This window comes from Schistocerca serialis, chromosome 1 (assembly GCF_023864345.2).
Source record: "Schistocerca serialis cubense isolate TAMUIC-IGC-003099 chromosome 1, iqSchSeri2.2, whole genome shotgun sequence".
Classification (NCBI taxonomy): Eukaryota; Metazoa; Arthropoda; class Insecta; order Orthoptera; family Acrididae; genus Schistocerca; species Schistocerca serialis.
The window spans coordinates 881,082,588-881,108,247 of NC_064638.1; the positions used below are offsets into that span (position 1 = coordinate 881,082,588).

A 25,660-nucleotide genomic window follows, 5' to 3' on the forward strand; every position below is an offset into this window, starting at 1 on the left:
TCTAAAAAATAAACAATATCATTGTACTGATAAGTGTTCAGCTGCGGTCTTCAACCAATTTATTTATGTAAAGGTTCTCTCTCACTCTCTCTGTCATTGTCTTTTGAAGCATTATTATGTACACTGCTTATCCAGGTCTGTAATGTAGTGTAGTGTAATTTACTGAAGTAATGTTAAACAGATAATAAGCTAAAGTGTGAGTTGTGTTTCATTTGTAGAAGTGTTAAACCTATGGCAAATAATACGTTTTCAGAATTGTAGCATTTTCCAGCAGAGAGAAAGCAGTATCGCTGCAGACTGCAGTCTGCCACCATTATGTGGCACATTTAAAATTTACATTAATGTTTTACAGATGGATTACTATCAGCGACGATTATTTACGAATTTTCTTCTAGCAAAGTTGGGAATCAGACACAGGCAGTTTAATGATGAGCTTGCCAGTCATTGTAAGGTATTATGTGGAACTAGACCCTGGCCTGTACTACATCTATATTCGACTTAGAACATTGAAAATGAAAGTGACAGCTAAAAGCATATTTGTTTTCACGAATAATTATCAAGTTGCATTTTGTTGTGTTTTAATCTGTTTGTGAGATATCAATTGTATGTGGCTCAGAATTTGCATAGCATTGCTAAATTGTTTTTACTGTTTTATCAGTTGAAGCAATATTACATCACACATAGACAATTTCACTGGAATAATAATAGCAATTTCTAATTAATATAATAATAATAATAATAATAATAATAATAATAAACTGAAATATGAACAAATTTTCAAAGAATACATTAAACATAATTTAATCAGAGTATGGGTACATTAAAATTATGTTTATACAAATATTAACTGTTTTTGTAAATCATATACAAGGGGTGTTTGAAAAGTCTGTGCAAAGTCTGAGAGATGGCACTACCAGCGTGTATCGAGGTCATGTTTAGTTAGTAGCATCTCTGGAAAGAACACACACCAAGTTTCAGCCATATTGGTCTATTTCTTTGGGTTTGGCATTCGTGTCAATCAAGGAAGTCGGGTGATTGTCAAAAAATGGACGAAAAAGAATTTCGTGTGGTAATTAAACATTACTTTATGAAAGGCAAAACGCCTCAGGAGACTAAAGAGAAGCTTGATAAACATTACGGTGACTCTGCACCTTCGATTATAACAGTTTATAAGTGGTTCCAAAATTTTTGGAGTGGCCATTTGGGCACAAGTGATGCTGAACGTTCTGGACGCCCTGTGGAGGTTACGACTCCAGAAATCATTGATAAAATCCATGATATGGTGATGGATGACGGAAGAGTTAAGGTGCATGACATTGCTAGTGCTGTGGGCATCTCGAATGAATGGGTACATAATATTTTGCATAAACATTCGCAAGATGGTTTCCACGATTGCTCATGCTTGACCAAAAACGGAATCGTGTGAAGTGTTTCAAGGATGGTTTGCAGCTATTCAGGAAGAATCCGCAGGACTTGAGCATTGTTTCATTGCTGTGGATAAAACATGATTACATTACTATACTCCTGAGACCAAACAACAATCTAAACAATGGATTACCAAGGGAGAATCTGCACCAAAAAAGGCGAAGACCATTCCTTCGGCCGGAAAGGTTATGGTGACTGTCTTTTGGGATTCGCAAGGGATAATCCTCATCAACTATCTGGAAAAGGGTAAAACTATTGCAGTTGCATATTATTCATCATTTTTGGACCACTTGAAAACCGAGCTGCAAGAAAAACGGCGGTGATTGGTCCGCAAAAAAGCACTCTTCCATCACGACAGTGCACCAGCATACACCTCAGCAGTTTTGGACGCAAAATTAATGGAACTAGGATTCCAACTTGTTTCACATCCCCTCTACTCTCCAGACTTGGCTCCGTAGGACTACTATTTCTTTGTCAATTTGAAGAAATGGCTGGCGGGACAAAGATTTTATTCAAACAAAGAGGTGATTGCAGCAACTAATAGCTATTTTGCACACTTGGACAATTCCTATTATTCAGAAGGGATCAACACATTAGAACAGCGGTGAACAAAAGAGACTATGTCGAAAAATAAAAAAGGTTTACCCCAAACACGTAAGTAGTTTTTATTTTTGCACGGACTTTTCCAATGCCCCTTGTATGTATGCCTGACCCATCCAATATCATTATAAAAGTAATCCACAGATGAAAATATATTTTCCCCCACAGTCACACAATTTATGATATTTAACAAAGCATAAATGTAGATCATTGACACAGATACAAAGGAATAATAAAATTCATGTTGGTAATGAAAGACTGTACCATAATTTTTATAAATAGCTATCCAAAACCCAGTTTCAGTTATGGTAAAAGGATTATTGGCCAAAAAAATAAAGACACAGTAAAATATATTTATATTTTGTACAAAACTTCAACATTTGATTGTAGATACAACATCACAATGATATGGTTTAACATCACTTCTCTACCATCTTTTCACAAAATAATGAATTATTTGTCAAAAGTGAGTGTTTCACAACAAGACTTTACACTTGAGCTTCATACCAGAGTATGTCACTGTTTTACATGAGAGTTACAGAGTAGTTAGAGGGCAGGAAGTCATATACAAACCTTAGTCAGCAAAACTATTATCAGTTTCAAAAAATGATGCACTAATTTTTCTCATACTTTCTTTCTCATGAGTGCACCAGACAAAAGTCCATTGTATACAATGAAAACAAATATGTTTCTAGTATTAAAACCTGTTTATTGCCAATACATATGCAGTTCCCTGTAGCACAGCCATTGTAAGAATATTCCTGACATCAGGTATACGGGCACTTGCCACTGATCCTACATTGCAGAATGATGTAGAACAGCAAGAGGTGCATGCATAAAGTTTGGTTCTTTCACCAATAATAATACACCCTGCATCACACCTCTCAGTACAGTTGCGTTCCAGGGCCCACATCCGTGGACTAGATGTTGAATTCTCAGTGCTTGTTGTGTAGGAGTAACGTCTCACCTATTTAACAATACCCACATGGTTAGTGACAACTTCAAAGAATAGTTTTTGTTGAAGTAAGTAATTTTCTGTTAATGTTACTATTCCATTACTAATTCTAAAGTCTTCAAAAATCAATGTAGGTGTTCATTCATTTGAAAATACATTACATGTTACTAATCTACAACGGCATTTTAAAATTAGTGCTCAGATTATATTGTTTATTATATTGGATGTCAAAGATCAGGTACATAACTCTTTACTAGGAAAGAACTCACTAAGACTGCATCCTATGTAAGTGACAGAAGCAACTGACAGCACATGACAGCTTCATAGAGTATAACACAACTGCCAGTATAGTTACGGAAATGTCCTAGGTGAGTGATGTTCATGGCGCTGCCTGTCCTCTGTTACAATTTGCAATGTCTCAATTCAAACATGTCTGAATCTTGTTGCTGCAGCATGCATGACAGTGATAGAGACAGCTACAAGTTTTCTCGGCAAAGCATTGGAGAGGACACCACAGAAGCTATGAAATACTTGTCATCCAGTTCTAAGAAAACTATTTAATGAAAGAAAATTGATTCTTCTGCATCTTAAAGATTGATATCTTCACCTGATGAAGGACTGGATTTATTTTCATTATTCATCATAGTTACTCTGCTGCATGAAACTAAGTGAATGACTGCATGAAATTTTTAAGCGTTTGCAGAGGTGCATAAACATAGTTCATTTTAGGCATTACATTATTCCATATTAAATCAATCCAGTATATCGAAATTGTATTTAAAGTTGAGAGCAGATTGATATTTCTTTTCATTCTTGAGATATTATTGTTATATTTGCAGATGGGTCCCTCACAGTGCACTGGAATCCCTGCACATTGGGAATCAAGTAGTTGTAAAAATCATCATATTTCGTAAACAATTCAAGATACTGAAATGAGGCAGCTTTTTGGAAATGATGGCATGCAAAAAGAACATATTTTGTCATATGACTAACATTCGACACGTTATGTCAAATGTTTGAGTGGAGCGAAAACAAGACTCCTTATAAATTACACAATGAGTTTTTGTCTGAATTTTCATAGCCAAACGAAGAGTGAGAAATGGGCAGATGGGATATCAAACTGACCAGCATGAGGTTTAGTTTTGCATGAAAATATTTAATAGCATGAAAGCAATCAGGGTAATTAAGGAAAATGTAATTAGTGATTTGAGGAAAAACTGAAATATTTCACGAACAGCTGCTGCTAGCTATATAAATGAAGTGTTAAACAGTTCATCTCTTCAAGGCTTAGCTACCTTGTGCATACAAAGATACATTGGTGTGATATTTAACTGTGAAAAAGGCTTCCTTCGAATAAGTACGAACTTTAAGAATTTCGAGAACAGAAGAATAAAACTTGAAAACAAAAGAATGAAAGAAATCGGTCAAATATGTTGTGAAATGGTTTGTCCGAAAGAAATAAAATACAGTGGAGTCTATAAAAATGTAGACACACTTTGATAGTTATTATCTTTGGAACAAAATGACATATCATTGCAATTTTGTGTGGTAGTCCAGTGTTTTCTCAACAGCTCTTGGTGCACATTTTCCAGCAGATGACAGTGTACCAATGAATGAAGTAATAATGTCATTTGAGCAATGCAAAGCCATATTGAGGTGGTACTGGAAGTGTGAAAACACAATGGAGATACAAAGAAAATCATGTAATGTGTACGGAACTCAGCCACTGACCCGTACTACAATTTATCACTGTCGGGATAAATTTGAAGCCGATGGTACTGTTCAGACTGTGCACAAGGATAGGTCTGGTTGACCAAAAAGGTCAACAAGTCCAGCTTCCAGCACTGCTGTGTTCCAACATTTTTCTAGATCACCTCAAAACTGTGATGCATGGTGCATGTGAAAGTGGGGTAAGACGATCAAGGATAAGACAAATTCTGAAGGCTGGAAATGGAAAATATACATTCTGAGATCACTGCACGCTATGAATGAGGAAGATCTTGATCGAAGGATGGAGTGCTGCAAGTGGTTTGAAGGCATTCTTTGCAAGGATGAACAATTTTTAGGGATGGTTATCTGATCTGATGAGGTGCAATTCAATTTGAATGATACTGTAAACCACCCCACCTGTGTGTACTGGGCTCCTGCAAATCCTCACACTCATGAGGACAAACATGTTAATCAATCAGGTGTTAATGTGGGCTGTGGTCTGTCATTGCACGGTTTGATTGACCCATTCTTCTTTGAAGGTACCATAACTGGTGAGGTGTATTTTCATATGCTGCAAACATCAATCTGAGAGGTGTTTGGAAATGAAAGATTTTACCTGCAACAACATGATGCTCTGAATCACTACCACAGACATGCCACAGCCTACTTGGATGAAAATCTACCTTAACGATGGACAGGTCAAAGAAGAACTGTTGAGTACCCACCATGATCTCCAGACCTTACATCTCTTGACTTCCACCTATGGGGGACCTTGAACAATGAAGTTTGTCATCAGAAGCCAGCTACACTAAAAGAGCTATGAGAAACCATAGAGATGTCCTGTGTGGCTGTCACACAAGCAACACTGATAGCTATAGTTTGCGCAACAGTTCAGCAGCACTGGCATTATTTGGGTGCTAATGGGGGTAACTTTGAAAAGTAAAATAACCTTCCCTCATGCAAAAATTGTAATAGTATGTCATTTTGTTCCATTAATATTGACTATCAATGAGTGTCTACATTTTTATGGACCACCATGTAGATCGGAGAAACATTTGATGTGATTCTGAATGATGCTTGAAATCATTTACAGAAAATTAGGAGCATCAAATGTTTCTCTAGTATGTTTTATTCAACATTGATCATGTGTAACATATGACCATCCCTTTCATATGGGAATGAGTATTATTCCCACACTCCTTGAAGACACTTGGCATAGTGATTAATGGGAGCTAGCTGAATTGATACAAGTCAAAGGTACTTGGCAAGCAGTAACAGCTTTCCCTCACTGTCATCCTAGTCTGCATTCTTTAGCAAACTGCACAGAGTTCATAATTTGACTTTCCTTTAAAAATTTTTTATGATTTACGTATGAAGATTATTTAGATTAATTGAAACACTTGGCATTAACACTGATTGCTGATGAATTAACTATCAGTGAAATTTCATGGTTGTTCGTCAAGTTTATTAGGAATTTAAAATGTGTGATACATTGGGATAGGTGCGTATACATTTAAGTATCAAGTACTTTGGCCAACCTTAAAAATATACTTTGAGATGCAGTGTAAACAGTATAAAAATACTCAGGTAAAATATAAGAAATATCCAGACCCAAACCCGGGACAAAACAATGCCTTGCATTGCTGGCCTAATACGCTACCATTACACCATGGACACATCCTGTGCAACAGTACTCATTCTTCCACATTTACAGTAGTCATTAATTCTTCCACACTTATTGGCTGTTGACAGTTCTTGGTCATGTAACAAACATTCATAGTTAATTTATTAACAGACATTCATAGTTAATTTATTGATGAGATAATTGATCATCTCTCTCTGCTCATCCACATATATTCGAAGAATTTGTCTGGTGAACTTTGTAGTTGATGATATACATTTTGAAATTCTCTATGGAGGTTCTTCTCTTTGTGAATTTCATGCACAGTGCTCCTTTATCGCCTTATTTTACTAAGTAAAGATAATTTTGCTGCCTTACTCCTGAGCTACAGTATTCTCTGTTCAGGGGCGCCATTTTACAGAAACAGCTGGTCAGATCTAGTAGCCATTTTGTAGCAAGAGATTGCTGTTTGCAAGCAGGAAACCAGAGTGCATTGCCTGATGCTGCCTCTTGTTGCTGGAGTGTCACATATCCAGAAGTCGCTCGCTGTTGCCAGCTTCTGACTCTTACATGGGATGTGGTCTAATACTTCATAATTGAATAAATGTTCACAAAATAATGGACTGAAAATACTCTTAAGTTTAGTTTACAAAGTTGCCAGTTAATTTAATTATCTATCCTATATAATACTAAAGTAAGGCACATGGACTAACTGCTCTTTGCCCTGACATGAAGTGGGATCTTCGCCTGTTATGGGCAACTTTAGAAAAACTACCAAACAATGGAATAACTGCAGTTTGGCCTTGGCAGGCAGAGACGGTGGTCATGTTGTGTGAGTTGTGTTTGCTTGAGAGAGAGAGAGAGAGAGAGAGAGAGAGAGAGTATCTTTTCTAATTCTGATGAAGGCCTTTTGGCCCCAAAAGCTTTTGTTTCACAGTCTTTTTGTTGTGCTTATCTGTGATTAAGCATATCCTGTATAATGTGAGTAGCATTCTACACTTTTCATAATACTGTCATTATAACAACTGTGTAATCTGAAGACATTCCACACCCTGACTATCAGTTTATATTTGCCAGTGCTTTTCTCCTAAAGTTTCTAACTCCAAAGAGTGTTTCCTGTAGTGCTACACTATCATCACCTCTAAGAGAAATGACTGTAATTGTGTTCTGGTTTCTGATGAGAGTTTTAATGAGTTAGTCAGATCAACATCAGTGAACACTCCAACAGTAAGTAAAAATTTGTCTAGAAAAACATCTTGTGTTGTGCAGATGTGCTGGCTACACAGCATCAAAGGATAGGCTTATGGAATTAAAAACTGTATGAAAAAACTGTGACAAATTAAACTGAAAAGTTACTCACATGAATTATTTGGAGATTATCATATATGTTGAGATGAGGCTTGGTCAGAAATAAGTAAAGCAATATGTATGGGTTTACTGTTAATATAATATGAGAATGTACTTAACAAAAGTGTTAAGAACTGCTACTAAAGCAACACTGATCATGTGGAACATATGACCACCCCTTTTGTGTGGGAATGAGTATTATCGGATGTAATGTGTGTAGTTATTGAAACATGAAATGAATCTCAACACACCGAAAACAACATGGACTTGCAACAACAATGCCATTGTACACTGTGTCAAATGGTGGGCTAATGTTGACGGCAATCCTGAACGAATGAATATAAATCAAAATTTGTACACCGTCTCACAACTTTTGATGATCAGCCATGGCACAAAATGTCTTTCTGGAGTGCATGATTAGTATAACAATATGCAGACCCTCTGATGCAATACGAAAGACAATTGTTGAGGATATAAAACTTTATCAATGGGACTGGGAAAAATTACAGATTTGATTCATTTTGTCAAATGGTAGACTGTAATGACCCAGGAGATAGGAAGGAAAACTGGATGTAAAGGGGGTGCTGCCAAAGTATTTGTTTTGAATTAAAATGCTACCTACTTTCATAAAAAACAAGGCCTTAGACATCCAAGCTACATTCCTAAGCATGGACTTGCCTGCTCCATAAGATCTAACAGGAAGCAATTTATGACAGAAATAACAGTAATATACAGTGCTAGTGTTTCAAGAGCCCAGCATTTACCACAAGTAATTGTAAAAAGGACTGCACATGACCTGTAAGTGCACCAATACTGACCTGAAAACCAAGTCAGTTTTAAATCAGCAGGCAAGAAAGAAAAACAGGGCTATCCATTTGGATCTTTCTAATATCTGTAGATGTTCATAAGGTAGCATTAAAGTAATGAACTGCTCTACTTTTTTGTTGGGCACTTGCATTTTTTCACTGCATTGTCTACCAGACATAGCATTACTTAGCAGGACAGCTGTCAATGTTGTAATGGTATACTATAGTAGTTTGTTGAACATGATTTTGAATTATGGTCAATGTACTGGTTACTAAATTCACTGGATACCAATGCTACTGTGAGCTGCATAACTGAATGTTTTTGAAAAGTCACAGAAAATATGAGTTGCCAATATTTTGTTATTTCAGTTTAGTGTAACCTGACTCATGAATTGAGAAATGGTATGTTCTGTGGAGAGACCCATATAAAACCAAAATTGAAACTAAGTGCCTTATTTTGGGGTAGGTGTGTTACTGTTCTTGCATACATAAGCTTTTCCAGTAACTTCATGGGGGAAGCAAGAAGTGTGACTGGGGAGTAATTATTAATTTCTTTCTTACTACCTTTCTTGTAAATTACAGTGGTATTTTTCAGTCTGCATGGAAATAATAATTGTGAAAGTGATATATTATGTACTTTACTTTGCATGTAGCATGTGCTTAATCAACCATATGCCAGTTCTCTGAGCCTCTTCCATTTCTTTCTGTTGAGTGCACTGTTCATCCAACTGGGGTTGACTTCAGCCCAGTTGTATCCTTCCAGATGTTACTCATCACCTAATTCTGTGTTTCCCTCTTGTTCCATCTACTGTACTGCCGAATGCTACTTTAGGTTGTCTGTTTTTGGTTATTCTTGGCATATGGCCTGCCCAGTTCAATATTCTCTTCTGTAACACTTTGGATGATGTTATGGTGTTTGTATAGCTCTCTAACTTCTCCTTTTTTTCCTTATCTGGTCCAAAATGTTTCCTTAATTTTTTTTCTTTTGAATATTAACAATTTTTCTTCAGATTTCTAACTGAATTCTAGTGCTTCAATCCCGTATAATGTTACTGGTATAACAGTTGACTGATACAAGCAGATTTTGTAGTTACTACTAAGCATTATTTTCCTTAATACTTTGACAAAACAAAAAAAATGTTTCATTTGGTGTTGTTAGATGGGCACCTATTTCTATTTCTATTCTATTGGTTTCCTAAAATGGCTCCCTAAGTACTTGAAGTGGTCAGCTGTCTTGAATGTGAATCAATCTGCTGCCAAAGGCACATCACTTTGGATTTTCTTACGTGTAACCAAATATTATGGTTTTTTTTCCCACTGACGTGTAATCCTGTTTTCTCACAATTTTATAATAATTTTGTATCATTCTGAGTAATTCTATTTTGGAACTACTTATTCATCTGCATAAGCAATTCTTGTAATGTTCACCTCCTGCATTTGGATCCTTGTGGATTAGTTTTATTAAGTCATCTACCAATCTTCTGTAAGATGAGGTTAAATAAAATAGATGAAATGGCATACTCTTGTCTCAATCCAGTGAACATCTCGAATTTCTCCTATGCTGTCTTTATATAATGTAGTTTCAGCTATACAGATTTCAACTAATCTAATTAGCTTTGATGGTGTTTCAGATTTCCTCACTATATTTAGGAGTGTCTGTCAGTGTACATTATCATAAGTGAATAAATGATTAAATGTGAATCTATTTCTTCAAAAACCGCATTGGTCATCACCAACTAGTTCCTCAGTTATTAGGGTCAGTCTGTTTAATAGGCACTCTGATAGGGTTTTATAAGTGATATCCAGTACAGCAATTCCTCTGTAGTTATTGCACACAAAGGTGTCATTCTTCTTAAATACTGAGCACATAATTGCAGTTTTCCAGTCTGTAGGTATGGTTTTTGTCATCCAAATTGTTCTATTAAAGATGGTAGTTCTATTTCCAGCTGCAGTCCTCCATTCTATAATAACTCAGTGTATGTCTAGTCTTCTCTATATGCCTTTTATTCTTTAATTCTCTATTGCTTGCTGTATTCCATTTACTGATGAGGTGATGATTTATACATCAGCTGTACCAGGTTCTTTAAATTTAAATCAAGACTGTGGATCACAGAAGTTGAGTATTTGTGAAAAGTATGTCTTCCATTTTTTATTGTATGTAACTCTTGTTGGTCAGTATTTTCCCCAGCTGCCTGTTGGTAAGCTGCTCCATTTTAGAAAATTTATCGAAATATTGTTTTTTATTTTATTTTGATCAATCTGCCTTGCTCTATGATGCTTGAAATCATCCTGTACTTCTCTTATCATACTTTTATAGCATTCCCTTTCCTCTTGTCTTAGGGTTTGTTGTGTTTCTTACAGGATTTATAGTGTCTCTCTATTTTACTTTTTTGAATCTACATTTTCCTCACATTTCTTTCTCCAACTCTTTTTCGTGGTACTTTATGTTAAACTAAATTTTGTTAGGTCACTTTCTTTCTCCTATAACTTTAAAAGTTACCTCTTGAATATTGTTTTCAGATGTCTCAATCTGCTTTTGACATCTTATTGTTCCCTACTGACCAGTATAACTTTTGTGAGGTTACTTCCAATTTCTTTTGTAAGTTTTTTTTGTTGTATTTTCTTCTGCCAGGTTTCCTATGTTGTGTCTAGTATTTTCCATTCTATGTCTATTTAGTTTTCTTTTGAGTTTCATTTTAATTTTTGGATGATTAACATATGGCCTGTGTCACAATCTGCACGCCTAAAGCTTCTAATATCTTTAACACTGTTTTGGAATCTTATTTTGGATAGCTACATGGTCAGTCTCATTCACTAGTCCCCCATCTGGTGATACTGAAGTCCCAAAATGAATGTGTTTGGATTCAAATTTTGTGCTGCTTAGTGTGAGACTGTATGTCATTGCAAAGTTCTTAAGGCAAACCCCAATATATGAATTTTCCTCAAGTAAGCTGAAATTGTCAGTGGTTAGTTTGTGAAATTCCTCCTTTCCTACTTTGGCATTAATATCTCCTAACACTATTTTTACATTAGGCCTACATATTGAGTTGTACATGTGTTCTAGTTGACTGCAGAATTCTTCTTTCACATCATCCTTATCTTCTATGGGTGCATGTGCTTTTAGGAATGTAAATCTAACCAGTGAGTCTGGATTGTGATGTACGATATATGATTATTAACATTTTTGAATTTCTTTATTGAACCATTTATTGATTTATGAATGTAGAATCTGGTTCCAAATTTCATGGCACTGACTGTATCTCTGTACATTATTGTCCTGTCACCTTTTACATATGTGACTGAATACATTGTAGATGTGTGAAGAACAAGATTTTTAGTGATTTACTTGGGATATTTTCCACCTGTGATTCTCAAATGACATCAGCATCACACTCAGATTTTTGACTGATGGGCTGTTGTCTACATCAATGTAGCATTGCTGAAAGACTGTATGGAAATGTAGAACAAAGAAGATAGTATTTGGACTTCATGTACAGAGTGGCAGAACTCTTTAAATGTGGATAAATTTACAATAATACAACCTGATAGTATCCAATTACAGGATCAATGGTAAACTTCACAAACCCATCATATCATTTGAATACCTAGGACTACAAGGTGATAAGAAATGGGAAATATATTTGCATTATTTGCAGAGAAGGCAAAGAAAAAGACTGATTTATCCAGAGGATTAAAGGAAATTGGCAAACATGTAAGGAATATTGAATACAAGTCAGTATGTGACCCTATCTTAGATTACTACTTCAGCATTTATTGTCAAGTAAGCATGACAGATGACATTCAACACATTCATGAAAGTACTGTTAGAATGCCTGGTCACTAAAGCCCACAAAAAATGGACTGGAGATGCCCAGGGAACTTATATTGGAATAAAAGAAGAAAGAATAATTGTATAAAGGTGACATTCTTCCAGTAAACCCAGTAATTTAAATTTAGCAAGTCTGTATTTGATGATGATACAGGAACCACGAGAGTGAGACAAGACACCTTAGGGCACAATGCTCAGTATATAGGCACATATTTAATCCTGTGGTTCACATAGAAACAGAACTGGAGCAAAAGTCACTAATATTGGCAAGAACAATCTTCCTCCATGGACTACAGAGATGCTTGTAAATTATAAACGTAGATGTAACTCAATGTGCAACTAGGTGATGGTCAAGATGTTCTAGCCTATCATTGCATATGTACATGCCATTTTAAAACAACACTAGTGAAATCGCACAAATGAGCCAAATACAGAAATGCATAATCAGTTCACTTGTTATGTGGGAAAATAATACGGTAACAGGTGGAACTTAGAAGTATAAATTTTTGTGTACAACTATTTTATATGCAACTGCAAACTATGAAACTTACTTAAGCTATTTTGAGTTCACACTGTATGACTTGGACCTTAAAACTATGTGGGATGGAAGAGATAAATATGGGAACAAGTGGAGCAAAGATGGAGAATCAGAAATAGAAAAAAAGCAGGCACTTTGTCTCAAGAGGCACAAGATGCAAGTAAACATTTGGCAATAAGTTCGTTATTTCCTACTTCTTACATCTCTACCTTCAGCCTCAGTTAGCTTACAATGTCCCTCTATTATTGGTCCAGTTCTACCTCACAGACCATTCTTTCTTCCCTTCCTTACCGCCACACAAAAAATAGGTTATAATTGTGAACATATATGGGATTTAATTTCGGTTGTCCCACTCTATTGTTTTCAGACGGATACTGACTGTTCCTGCCTAAACTGTCAATAAGTAAGCATGCCTCTTGCGTCTCTCATAAAATTTTATAGTTTCACATGAAAAATCACTTTCCTTCTATGGAATATTTTTCAAATGTTCTCACTGTTATGTCACAATCAAACTTCCTAGCTTCTAAAATGGTATCTGAAACCTGCCTTACAGCATGTACAGAATGATCATTCATACTTATGTAGCTGAGTGTAGGATATGGGTGCAAAAACAATAGCTTTGTGTACGACACTCAGTGTAGCATTCACTCATTGCATTAAACAGATCCCAGTAAGAAGGGAAACCCCAGGGGATGTAGAACAAGTCAATATTTACATTAACCCTACAACCACCAAGCAGGGCAAAAGTTGCCTGTACATTTTCCTTCTATTAGAAAATCATAACTAATGTCTTTCTATGTTTATGGGACTTTTTCTACTTGTCTTTCACCTTATAAAGTACTATTCTGTACATTTGTATGCTTAACATTTAAAAAAAAACCTACCTGTGGCTGTAATTCCTAATGTCTTCCCTACAACCACCAAGCATGGACAAAAATTGTCTGTACATTTTTATTTTATGGTCCCTTATTCTTTTATTTATTTTATTTGCACGTCAAATTCTGTAAGACCAAATTGAGGAGCAAATCTCCAAGGTCCGTGGAATGTGTCAGTACATGAAATTACAATGTAAAAGTAATAACATATAAAAATAAAATGTTTATTAATATATAAAATGTCAAGCCATAAGTTTAAGTAAATGCAATCAACAATACAACAAGAATCAGCTTAATTTTTCAAGGAACTTCTCGACAGAATAGAAGGAGTGACCCATGAGGAAACTCTTCACTTTCGATTTGAAAGCACGTGGATTACTGTTAAGATTTTTGAATTCTTGTGGTAGCTTATTGAAAATGGATGCAGCAGCATACTGCACACCTTTCTGCTCAAGAGTTAAGGAAGTCCAATCCAAAAACAGGTTTGATTTCTGCCAAGTATCAACTGAGTGAAAGCTGCTTAGTTTTGGGAATAAGCTAATATTGTTAACAACAAATGAGAGTAAGGAATATATATATTGAGAGCCCAATGTCAAAATACTCACTCGTGAACAGGGGCCAACAATAGGTTCGTGAACTTACACCACTTATTGCCTGAACTGCCCATTTCCGAGTCAAAAATATCCTTTTAGAATTAGAAGAGTTACCCCAAAATGGGGTATGGCATAAGGGAATGAAAATAAGCAAAGTAGACTAATTTTTGTCTTGAATGATCACTTACTTCAGATACCATTCAAATAGTAAAAATGGCAGCATTAAGTCTTTGAACATGATCCTGAATGTGGGCTTTCCATGACAGTTTACTATCTATCTGAACACCTAGAAATTTGAACTGTTCAGTTTCACTAATCATATGCCTTTTCTGTAAACTTAAAATGTTGGATTTTGTTGAATTGTGTGTTAGAAACTGTAAAAACTGAGTATTACTGTGACTTAGTGTTAGTTTATTTTCTACAAGCCATGAACTTATGTCATGAACTGCACTATTTGAAACTGAGCCAGTGTTGCACACGACCTCCTTTACTATCAAGCTAGTGTCATCAGCAAACAGAAATATTTTAGAGTTACCCATAATACTATAGGGCGTATCATTTATATAAATAAGGAACAGGAGTGACTCCAACACTGATCCCTGGGCCACACCCCATCTGACCATACTCCACTCAGAATCCACATCACAGCCATTCTCAACACTGTGAATACTGACCTTTTTCTGTCTGTTGCCAAAGTAAGAGGTGAACTAATTGTGAGCTACTCCCCGTATTCTGGACAAAAGACAATATAGCATTTTCAGCTGTTAAACGGCTTCTAAAGCCGAACTGTATATTTGATCGCAAATTGTGTGATATAAGATGATAAATTATCCGTACATACACAGACTTTTCAATAACTTTCGCAAACACTGATGGCATTGATAACAAGTCTAAAATTATCTACATTATCCCTTTCTCCCTTTTTATAAAGCGAGTTTACTACTGAGTACTTTAATCTTTCAGGAAACTGATGATTCCTAAAGAAAAAATTACAAATATGGCTAAATACAGGGCTAACATGTACAGCACAGTACTTTAATATTCTGCTAGGCACTCCATCATATCCATGGGAGTCCTTAGTCTTCAGTGATTTAATTATTGACTCAATCTCCCCCTTGTTTGTATCACAGAGGAGTATTTCAGACATCAATCTCAGAAAGGCATTTGCCCAGAGAGTTATATGATTCCCTTAGAAACTAAATTTTTATTTCATTCATCAGCAATGCTCAGAAAATGATTGTTAAATACTGTACATATATGTATTGAGTGTCTAATTGACGAGTTTTGTTTTCATTGTTAATTTATAGACGAACCATTATTATTAGCTGTTTGTCACAGTAGAGCAAACATATTTCTTGTGAGCAAGCTTTAAAAAAAGAGTTATAGAAGCTTGAACGAGGCAGAAATTCTTTCAACTTAGACAATGAATTTTCAGATTTCAGTGATTTTGAGTCAGATCACACAGAAGTTGAATGGAATTCAAATGAAGAAACGGAGAACAATGAAGAAATGAACCATTCTCCTACCGATTTCCAGTAGTTTACAAACTGAGGGCAAAGTTGACAATTTTTCTACAAAAGGCCAAAAACGAATGTTTTTGGCCCTATTTTACAACAAAAAGAGTCTTCTGCAAACTCTTTTAAACCATTTTCATTGGAAAGACCATGTTATAAACCATTTAAAAACTATAATTGGTTTTCAAATGCAAGCATATAAGGCCATAAAAGCAGTGATGAGATGGAGGTGCATTCAAAATGGACTCACATTCTGTTGGTACTCAAATTAAATCTGACATCTTTTACTATTTTCTACAGTTGTTTAGTACTCTCTGGGGAAAGCAATATCTAAATTCGTGATGACTGGAAAGTGACATGAAGTCCAAATAACTTGAAAAACTTTAAAAAAGGGGTGTCTTCTGTCACGACTCATCATAATATATTTCAGTCCATTCTCCTGCTATAATTACAGAATCAACTGGTTATAAACTTCTGACATTTTTTGGAATGGATTCATGCTATAGAGAATTATTTGTATGCCTTTTTATTGTATGATGCTACTAATGTGCTGGTTTAATTCTGGTTTAAAGTGTAGCATACTTTGTGTTGGCATAGTTTGCGGTTAATGTGGAACATTAGTGTGCACATGAAAAATAGTATAAAGGTTTTAGTACCGTCCATGGTGGCTTAACCACTGCTGGTTTCTTTTAAAGTAAGAAAACCAGCCTCCCCATTGCCATAGGATCCACACCTAATAGCTTTGCAACAATAGCCACATGTGGGTTTCTTTACCATAGGTTTCCAAACCTGAAAACGTTTCTTTAGACTGGATCCCTAGCTGATAAGCCCGCATCTCGTGGTCGTGCGGTAGCGTTCTCGCTTCCCACGCCCGGGTTCCCGGGTTCGATTCCCGGCGGGGTCAGGGATTTTCTCTGCCTCGTGATGGCTGGGTGTTGTGTGATGTCCTTAGGTTAGTTAGGTTTAAGTAGTTCTAAGTTCTAGGGGACTGATGACCATAGATGTTAAGTCCCATAGTGCTCAGAGCCATTTGAACCATTTGAACCTAGCTGATAATTTATATCTATAAGTGTCAGAGACCAAACCAAGATGACGTCCCTCTCAGGATCCTAAGCATATGTTTACTTCAAGCTACTTGAATTGTTTACAGGTTTCATTAATTTGCTGTAGAATATTATAAGGAAGACTATACTGCTGGTCAGATGGTGTCAATGATGACAGTGTTTGGAAAGAAATTTTGATAACACTGAACTCAAATAGTTACAATTTTCAGATGTGATTACTTCAGATTATTATTACAGCAAAAAGAAGAGAAAACTACTCTTTTTATTGGATTGCTTACTCCATTTCATTTTTTATAAAGAGAGAGAGAAGAAGAAGATGATGATGAAGAAGAAAAAGATTACTTATTTGCAGTTTTCCTGACTCAAGCTCATTTCCTAGTCATCAGGACTTTTGCTATTATCTTCCACAGAGAATAATAAACAATTAAAGAATGTAATGAAAGATGTCAGATTTAGTTTCAGTACCCATTTTCAATTCATCTTCACCTTGCAGTTCATTTTTAGGACCTCATATGCTCACAGAAAAACCAAAGACAATTTTCTAAGTGGTTTAGAACATGGTCTTTCTAATGAAAGCAGGTTAAATGAGTTTGCAGAACTCTTTTTTTTGTAAAAGTGGACCTAACATAGCCATTTTTGGCACTTTTTGAAAAATTTTCATTTTTGTCCTGAATCTGTTAACATCTAGAAAGCAGTGGGAGAGTAAAATGTTATAATATAAGACCCTGTATTCGTATGTTATTAGCAAAAAGTTACAGGTGTGTCTGGCAGTTACTTTCAAAGGGATAAACTGCTAAACTTCACTTAAAAAAAAAAAAAACCAATTCAGTTTTTTACATGGATTAGGGCATGGTCTTTCTAATGAAATAGGTTTAAAAGAGTTTTCAGAGCGCCCTTTTTTGTAAAAGTTGGCCAAAAATTGCCATTTTTGGATGTTTAGAAAAATCTTCAAATTTGCCCTCAATTTGTAAACTACTGGAAAGCAATAGGAGAAATAATTTTTGTATTCTATGCTCTTGTGTTGGTAAGTTATTATGTGCAAAGTTTCAGGTGGATCCCACAATTACTTCTGGATATGTAAAATACTAAACTTCACATTTTTTTCGAGCATATATATTTTTTCGAATGCCTTTGTTTCAAATTATTCATAAGTAAATTGGTCAAGAAATCTTTTATTATTATTATTATTTCACTTAAGAGTGCACAAAATGTTGTACAAGATGACCTAGGTTTGTTTCTTTCAAAAAAATATTGCTGGAGATATGTCTAAAAATTGTTGAAAACTCAGGGGTGCAATGTTGATAACTGTGACATGGGGTCAAGAAACTGGCTATATCTCTGCAAGTATTAAATTGGCATCAGTAAAACTTTACCAATGTCCATTGGGAATATGTACGAATGTTTACACAAAAGTTCAGCAAAATCTGTTATGCTCATGTGAGAACTCTTTTCTGAAATTAGACCACATTGGGTGGAATGGCATAACTGCTCATGCCAGCAAGGATTCGAATTACAGAGCAATTTATGGGATGAGGATTAGAATAAAAAAATCAAGGAGCAGATGGGACGTACAGGAACATATAACAAAGAGGTAGATGAAGGAAGGGAAAGGACAGAATGATAAATTACAAAGAAGGATCAAAACTGAAGGAAGGTACTCAAAGAAAGCATGAGAGCAGAAGACAAAAATCAATAGGACTTGTGCTTCTATGAGAACATATATGCTGAACATCTACAAGAATTTTCACAATCAAGTATCACTGAAATACTAATTAGGAAACATAGTGTTTATAGGACAATGCAGTGGCACATTGGAGGAGGGAAGGGTTGGGGGGAGAAAGGAACTGACTAAAAGTTTCCTTTAACAGCAGATTGCTATTCACCATATAGAGAAGGAACTGAGTCACAGACAGGCACAATGAATAGGAATGCTATTTCACTGTGCCTGTTTCACTACCACAAAAACAACCCCCAATTTCAGGAAGAGGAAAAAATATGGTATAGTTGGATGTTTTTCTTCCAAGAAAATGATTTAAACGTCAGTATTGCCTAGGTTTTTAACTGGAACTTTGTAATGGCTACTCACAAGTCAGCATTCATCTTCCAAAATATTAAAAATACTCCACACACCCCAGTCTAGGGCCCCACATTGACACAAACTTTCGTATAGTTGCCCTTGCACACAAAACAAACAGTTAATGATGTGTGCGATAGTTTCTAATGATTTCTGCAAGCAGCACTGAACACTGTTGCAATTTCTCCATAAACAATTTGAATATTACACATGCTATACAAACACAGAAAAAAATCTCACCATGCACATTCGACGTTCTTTCGGACATTTTGTACCCAAGTCATGGGATGCATTAATTGAAAGGTTGACACAAGGGCCTGTAGGCTCCATGGATTCACACTGATAGCACCAGATTGGTGGCAACTGCTCCGCTGCTTTGGTTGTCACATGTTCCTTTCCAGAAAGAAATTGTGGCTCAGCTGGAGAGAGAGAGAGAGAAAAAAATACACATTTAGACTAATGGTCAGTACCAGGTACGAAAATTGAGTTACATTTTGACTCCTACACATAAAAACATTGAAAAAAATCTGCTTTATTCTTTAAGAATATATAAGAACAACAGAGATGAAAAATTTACTCATGGTTTTGACAAGTAAATATGCTAAGTACACAAGTCTTATACTATGATTCCCTAAATCACTCGAAGTAAATATTATGATAATTTATTTGCAAAATCCATGCTGGATTACCTTCCATCTTATTGTTAAATCAAAGCATGTTTTCCTCCTTGCCCTTTTCTGCCTTTTCTTCCATTTAAAGTGAAATGCATTATAAAAGGAGACTTCCCAAAAATACATTACACATTATTATGGTAAGCCAAGTAACTTTTATTGAATGTTACACTACACTTTCAAGTGACACAAATACATGACACTATTTTTCAACATAGTCACCAAATCTCTATAATCAATAATTAGAATGTTCTACTAGTCATTCAGTTTCTCAGTGATAGAAATCTGTTCTTTGGTGACAAGGCCATTTGTTACAAAATCACTTTGTCCCAAGATGTTCTTTCAGCTTGTCAAACAGATGGAAATTGCATAGAGCAAGATGTTCCTTCCTTCCCAATCAGCATCATCCACATCTGTGCATCCTTGGTCAAACAATTGGCACTATTTCATTACGGATGGACATGTCACTGCAATTGGTGCATACACTGCCAGAATTTTCACAGTGATTATCTGTACATTTTTGACATTTTGCCCACAAGAACTGTAATGTCACACATCCTTCAAATTTGGAGTGTTTTGATAGCACAATGTGATGTGCCCGTTACCAGTATTGCAGGAGCATTGTGTCTGCAAGGAACCCAGAAGACATACTCACTTCTGACAATGCACCACTCTTGTTGTGCAATGGCCTTGGCATGGGACAACATACACTAAAATGACAAAAGTCATGTGCTACCAATATCATGTTGGGCCACCTTTTGCCATACATAGTGCAGCAACTCAACATGACATGGACTCAATAAATTGTCAGCAGTCACCTGCAGAAATACTGAGCCATGCTACCTCTACAGCCATCCATAATTCAGTGCAGGATTTTGTGCAAAAACTAACCTCTTAATTATATGCCCTAAATATTCAGTGAAATTCATATTGGGTGATCTGGGAGGCCAAACCATTTGCTCAAACTGTCTAAACTGTTCTTCAAACCAATTTCGAATAACTGTGGCACTGTGAAGAGGGGCATTTTCATCCATAAAAATTCCACCATTGTTTGGGAACAGGAAATCCATGAATGGCTGCAAATGGTCTCCATGTTACTGAATATAACCATTTAGAGTCAAGATTCGTTCAGTTGGACCAGAGGATCCAGTCCATTGCATGTAACCACAGCCCACACTGTTATGGAGCCACCAGCTTGCACAGTGTCTTCTTGGCAATTTGGGTCCATGGCTTGATGAGGTCTGTGCCACACAAGAATCCTACCATCGGGTCTTATAAAATAAAACTCCGACTCATCTGACTAGGCCACAGTTTCGCAATTGTCTAGGGTCCAACAGATATGGAATGGTCACAAGCTCAGGAGGTGCTGCAGCTGATGTCATGCCGTTTAGCAAAGCCACTCATTGAGTCAGTTGTCTGCTCCCATAGCCCCATTAATGCCAAATTTAGCCACCCCATCCTAACGGATACATTCAGTGTTAATCCCACATATATTTATGCAGTTATTTCATGCAGTGTTACTTGTCTCTTAGCACTGACAACTCTATGAAAGCACCACTGCTCTCGGTCATTAAATGAAGGCTGTTGCCCACTTCATTGTCCGTAGTGAGAGGTAATGCCTGAAATTTGGTATTTTTGGCACACTCTTGACATTAATGGTCTCAGAATACTGAATTCCCACACAATTTCCAAAATGGAATGTCCCATGCATCTAGCTCCAACTACCACTTCATATTCACAGTCTGTTAATTCCTGTAGTGCAGCAACAATCATGAAATCACATTGGACACCTTTTGACATGAATCACATGACTACAAATAAGAGCTCTACCAATGCACTTCCCCTTTTATACCTTGTGTATATGATACTGTGGCCATATGTATATGTGCATATCACTATCCCACGGCTTTTCTCACCTCAGTATATCTAACTTATTTTCTGAAGTCCACATATATATGCATCTTCTTATTCTTTTTATTCTCAGACAGCAAAGAAAGAAAGAAATATATTAAGTATAATAACTAGAATATAACTATAATGATCTAGGTATCCGTTATTTTTCTTTCTTCTCTACCTCACATGCTATTCATGAATTGCTCAGATTCTTTTATGTTACATGAGGCACAAGTTTATAAAAGCCAGCATACTAACAATTTTTAAATCTTCCTAACATAACTACTTTAATGATGTTATTATTTCTGGAGCTAACCACCGACAGCATCTGAAAAATTTAGGAACACTCTTTCCAACACTTCAAAATGTTGGATTGCAATGCAAGTGCGGAACTGAAAGTGGTAGCAATTGACAAACTGCTGCCCCTGTGGTCTTTGAAGTCATTCAAGCACTATTACACCACATCAACATCCCAGGCAGTGTCCTCTGTATACCTGTTAACCAAACTAAAACATAAAAGTCAAATAAAGGAAAGATGTCTTGTGTGAAACAACAATTAACAACTTAATACATTGTCTCAAAGTTGGTCCCATTTTAACAAACTTCACACCTGGTTGCCCGATAGTGTTAGCAACAGGTGTATCACCATGTGGTGCTATTATAAAAGAGGAACACAGGAATTTAACAAACATCATGTACCACTCAGAAACATTTATGGATCCATTTGTTCATGATTATATATGAAGCTCTGGTCAATAAGACTGGGCACTACTGTTTACCTGATTCATTACCAAGCCACATTACAGTGTAATAACATGTACATATTGTCAGGCTGCTCACGGAGGGGACAGGAGACAGCAAAATCGGAGTATGTTTTTAGATGAAAAATGCTATGATAAACGCAATAACACATTTTACAGTCATAGCATTATAGCTGCGGACCTAATACTTCAAGGCTTGCAGTGGTTATACTGTAACAGGCCAAACTGACTGCCTGTGCAATCTTCCCACAGCTATTCACACTTCCTTAACTCATTGTTAGAACCATGCAGATGCATGAGTATAATAAGGAAGTTTAACACACGGTCATCCCTCAAACACTATGACCTCTACCTATCACACCTAGAACCATGGAATGATAATAATGAAGGAACTTGCTATACACTGTGACTATTGGATACAACAGACAAGGACAGCATGGCAATAGTCAACATTTGTAGTGAATGTTAAGCACTTGACCGCATCACCAAAGGAATTCACCCCACCACCAATCTCCACCCACCTGTGGGAATTCATACATGTGAGCTTTGTCATCTCCTTCCCATGAACAATGTAGATCGGCTCTATGTCATAAAACAGACAACTTATGGCAATACATTGTCCCAGTGTTGTGCCACAGTGTCAACAGGCAGCATCATCTACCTGCCGGGCAGTACCTGAATGATTAGTGTAACCAAGGGCACTTGGGCACACAGAATATGCAACTTATGTCGATGCAACACCACAATAAACCTGTTTTTCCACAAATAAATATCGGCCATCTAGGCAGCCTGGGGATGGATCAAAACAGCGAATCATCGAGTCATCAACAGTCTTGGTGCATGCCACCACCATTAGGTTGTCACCACTCTGCCATCATCCTGACATCAGCACTTGCCGAGGGGGCCTACTGCAGCCCGATGGACTGAGGTTCAAACGGGGACCCTCTAAGCCATCCAGTCACTACCAGGAAGCCACTGGTTCAGTCCTCACTCCCTGGATGTCTGCACACATCACTTGACATGGCCAGCCATGACTGAGCATCCTACACTCAGCAGGCAGTGTCAGCCAGCTGCATCAGCTCTGACACAGTTTGTCCACTGACCGGAACTGTCTGTGATGTAAAACCATGCCATGCCTTGTCTACACTTAGCACTGCAGTACCTGCTATCCTGCTGCAGTGCTTCACTGCCATGGGATGCATGGATCGAAGCTCAACTTCCAGCCACAGCCAGATGAGGGTTTGAGCTAGTAATAAATTAATAAACAGACTCTGCGACACCTCCTAGCAGCTTAGGCCTCATCCCGTTCCACTATCCTCCACCAGAGCTTACCCACAGCCTCTGCAGTGTAATGAACTTAAACATAACAACTGCCGAAGTGACAATTTAAGCACTCATGAAAAGTTTCACAATCATGGGACTTCCTTGACTTAGGAAGAGATAATGACTCTTAATGCTATTCAATAATCAGTCCAGCTTACAGAATTGTGTGGAATACCTCCTGGTGACATCATTCCATTCTGCATGGCAAGGCCATGAGGAAAGAGTGGATTTTCAACAGCCAGTTGTACATGGATGGGGAGAAAGTGTCAGTACAAGCAGAGCTGATGCTATACCTCAGTATTTATGAGTCAACCTCATTCAACGGGCAGTGCTGTATCATGTCTCCATGAAAACCAACTACACACCATTCTCTACCTGCTCAGTACACAACTTAGTGCCACCATTACATCAGCAGTACTCAGTGGGGATTGTCAGCTTGATTTGCTCACTCACTCACATCCAGGGATGGATACCAGCCATTGTCACAAGGAGCTCTTGACATATATTGGTATGTTGCAATAAGAATAAAGCTAAGAAATAGTAGATTAACAATAGCTGGTCTGTACAGATCCCTCAACAGTAACATGGAAGAAATTTTTTGTCATCAAGAGGAACTTGTTGATAAAATCTCACCTCATAACAAAACAGATTATAATATTAGGGGATGTGAACATTGACTTCTTAACTAATAGTATAAATTACCTTAGATATATTTATGTGTTAAAGTTCTATAATTAAGCCCTTCTGAACTCAACACCAATAAGAATGACATGGGACTCTCAGACATGTATTGACCATGTTATTACAAACTTAAGCAAGAAAGACCTTGTAGTTAGAACTGTTGAGAACCATATTTCAGACCATAGTGCATTAGCCCTAAGCTTCATACAGACAAAGAAATAGTATCTCATGGGGACCTATTTATCTATGAAAGAAAGCTAGCCTATCATACTTTAAAGAAAACCCTGCCACACATAAACTGGCATCAGGTAGGCCTATACAAAATAAAAGATATTAATGAAAAGTTGGACAAATTTTGTACAACATTAGCCCATTGTCTTAATCAAGCATGCCCAGTGGTCAAAATACTAAGGAAAACTGACAGTTCCAAGAATCCTAAACTTCCCCCTAATGTGATAAAAGTAAAGGAATATATAAAGGATTTATATATTCTTTTTTGGAGACACCAAACTGCAGTACCTTCAATATAAATACAAAGCCTGTAGAAAAATGTGCAGGGAACCACTCAAGACATTAAAAGCACAGATGTATGCAGAACAGATGAGGCACTCCAGTAATGTTAGCTGAACAGCATGGAGTATAGTAAATAAGGAAAGCAGGGGGAGCAACAATGCCGTGTGCAATAACATAATAATAAGAGGCAATGAAAAACTGCTGAGTGACCCAATGGAAGAATGTGAGCGGTTCGTAGGCAAATTAGAAAGATGAGTAGGGAGGATGCGATCAACCCACCACACATGCTAAATCCTAATAATGTCAGTAATTCATTTTTCCTGAGGTATGTTCTAGAATTGGAAACACTGAAAACCATTTGCAACTTAAAAGCAAATACGTCCATTGGCTGGGATGACATCTCAGCCAAATTTCTGAAAGAATACAGTAATGAATTAATAAGGCCACTACATCATTTAATAAACAGATCTTTCAGTCAGTGGTCAGTTCCTAACTTCACTGAAATGAGACTGGTGCATAGAAAGGGAATAACTACTGGTATACAAAATTATACACCTATTTTGTTGACATCAATACTTAGTAAGTTGTTGGAAAGGCTGCTTCATGATCAATTTGAATCATTTTTCTCCAGGTACAATCTATTAAAAAGCTGTCAGCATGGTTTCAGGAAGGGCAAGCCTACAATAACAGCTCAAGCTACATTTTTTCAAGTAGTATTTAATAAACTTGATGATGGAAACATAGTTATTGGCAGCTTTTTAGACCTGTCCAAGGCTTTTCACTCTGTAAATCATTGTATTCTTCTATATAAATTAGAAACTTATGGAATCAGAGGAGTGCCATTAGATTTGTTAAGAGCCTACCATG

The 25,660-nt window shown here is 36.7% G+C and overlaps 1 protein-coding gene across 1 annotated transcript in view; it reads right to left on the minus strand.

Annotated features, from left to right (window-relative positions):
* Nucleotides 1-2,362: 2,362 nt before the first annotated feature.
* LOC126458441 (uncharacterized) overlaps nucleotides 2,363-25,660 on the minus strand; it is a 35,381-nt gene continuing 12,083 nt past the window's right edge. The window contains exons 3-4 of the mRNA XM_050095503.1: nucleotides 19,192-19,370; nucleotides 2,363-2,992 (exon numbers count right to left, since the gene is read on the minus strand). Coding sequence (XP_049951460.1) covers nucleotides 2,723-2,992; nucleotides 19,192-19,370 — 449 coding nt within the window. The 3' untranslated portion in view covers nucleotides 2,363-2,722. The remainder of the gene's footprint in view (nucleotides 2,993-19,191; nucleotides 19,371-25,660) is intronic.